General features: G+C 40.4%; 1 protein-coding gene across 1 annotated transcript; it reads left to right on the top strand.

Annotated features, from left to right (window-relative positions):
- On the top strand, nucleotides 1–459 carry Hspb3 (heat shock protein family B (small) member 3). The gene has a single exon (XM_090331156.1). The coding sequence runs from the start codon at nucleotides 1–3 to the stop codon at nucleotides 457–459; it is 459 nt and encodes a 152-aa protein (XP_090187282.1).
- Nucleotides 460–2,069: the final 1,610 nt, after the last annotated feature.

Below are 2,069 nucleotides of genomic sequence, written 5' to 3'. Positions count from 1 at the left end.
ATGGCAAAAATCATTTTGAGGCACCTGATAGAGACTCCAGTGAGGTACCAGGAGGAGTTTGAAGCCCGAGGTTTGGAAGACTGCAGACTGGATCATGCTTTATATGCACTTCCAGGTCCAACCATCATGGACCTGAGAAAAACCAGGGCCGCACCGCAGGCTCTTCACCCGGACTCAGCCACCCCAGAGATGCCATCCCAGGAAGGCAAAGCCCGCTTCCGGATCCTACTGGATGTAGTCCAATTCCTGCCTGAAGATATTATCATCCAGACCTTTGAGGGGTGGTTGCTGATCAAGGCTCAGCATGGAACTAGAATGGATGAGCACGGGTTCATCTCACGCACCTTCACCCGACAATACAAACTACCAGACGGTGTGGAAACTCAAGATTTATCTGCCATCCTTTGCCATGATGGAATTTTGGTGGTGGAAGTAAAGGATTCATCTGGAACTAAGTGAAACCTTTATTGGTCCCTATGTATGAGACAGAGGAAGATTGCAGTGTAGCCAATGGTGTCACCGGAATGTTGGTCACCCCCCCCATGTTTGAAACAATTGGTGGTGACTTTTATGAAGATTAAAATATATATATATGTACCTATATATACACAGTTTCTGGTATGTGGAGGTTGTCTTTTATTATTTTTATGGGAAATGGAAAAATTGTGAACTATGTTTGCGTGGTTCATACAGATGCTAAATGGAAGCACTGGAACTTCAGGAGACAGCCCTTTAGTATTTAGAGAAAGATTCAGGATTGTTTCTCTGTGACTCTGAGATGGCTGAGGCTATGTTTGTATTACCTATGACAAAACTCAAGAACTCCTTATTCATGTTATGAAAATCTTTCAAAACTGTTCAAAAGAGATAAGTTGTTCTTTTCTGTGTATTTTAACTAAAGTGGAGCATAATCAAGTCTGAATGTTAAACTGTAAGACTTGGGAACTGTTTGGGATCAATTTCTGATTCTCTGTAGTTGTAACTGTCTTAAACTTCAATTGCAAAGTTTACATGCCAATCTCAGTTTTTCATATGAAAAGTTCAGTTATGTATCTTGCTCGCTTTTATTCTAAGCTAAACAGAATCCTATCTGGAGCGTTTTTTCTTTTGGTAGTAGTATATATTTTGTAGAATCTTGTAAAGCATTAGTAAACTAACCAAGACTCTGTGCATGCATGCCCGCGCGTGTGTGTGTGTGTGTATTAAATTTAAGATGCTAAAAAGTTGTTACTGGAGTCAGTAAGCTTGAATCCTTGCTTTTCAGAAGCAAGATAGATTTTTAGATTTCATGAGAGGATAAAATGTAATGCATCTGTTTTCTCTGCCTAATCCTTAGCTTTAAATAGCCTGGCAGCCAGTGGAAGCCAGGACACCTGAGCCTGCGCAGTGCCTCTGACTTTGCACAGCTATCTGTAGACTGGTGCTTATATTCTTCCCAACTATTTGAGACATTTGTACAGGCGAAGAATTTGCATTTAGGAATGTTGCCTACAACAGCTGTCCTGTGACATTCCAACAGTTTGCTATCTCATTCTGTACATGCTAAATATTTCTTCAGAGGAAGTAGCTGCTTTCCTTCTGCTTGGCACCAATGAGAGCTGACAATAGGCCCAAGGACAAGGGCTAAGAATAGAAGAGGAAGGCAGGAATGGAAGACAGGAGAGTCAGAGCAGATGGCCCCATGAGCCCTGCATTCCTTCCTGATGTTTCCCTCAGTTCAAATTAAAACAGGAAAGACATAAACAACTAAAAACCAAAAGCAATGTTGGAAACAAACATGATCTGAGAGAGGCATTTGTGGGCTAAATTGACAGAAGTTTTGAAGTTGTTTATACAATGTTAAGGCTGATGCTCTGAAGTTTGATATATTAACTCCAGAATCAGAATTAATGTTTGATAAAGTAGCTATCACAGAACAGTGGTAGTGAACTTTGTTTACTACACAATGAAGCTAATGGTGGCCAGTGGAATTCAAATATTCCAATATAACTACAAGTGGTATGCTACTTGACCTACATCCAATATTATTTCCTACTAGACTATTGTGAAACTAGTACTGTGAGAAACAA

The sequence above is a fragment of the Megascapheus bottae genome, chromosome 4 (genome assembly GCF_031878675.1).
Source record: "Megascapheus bottae isolate mThoBot1 chromosome 4, mThoBot2.hap1, whole genome shotgun sequence".
In the NCBI taxonomy this organism is placed as follows: domain Eukaryota; kingdom Metazoa; phylum Chordata; class Mammalia; order Rodentia; family Geomyidae; genus Megascapheus; species Megascapheus bottae.
The sequence above is the reverse complement of the archived record's forward strand: the minus strand, read 5'-3'. Positions and strand labels throughout refer to the sequence as shown.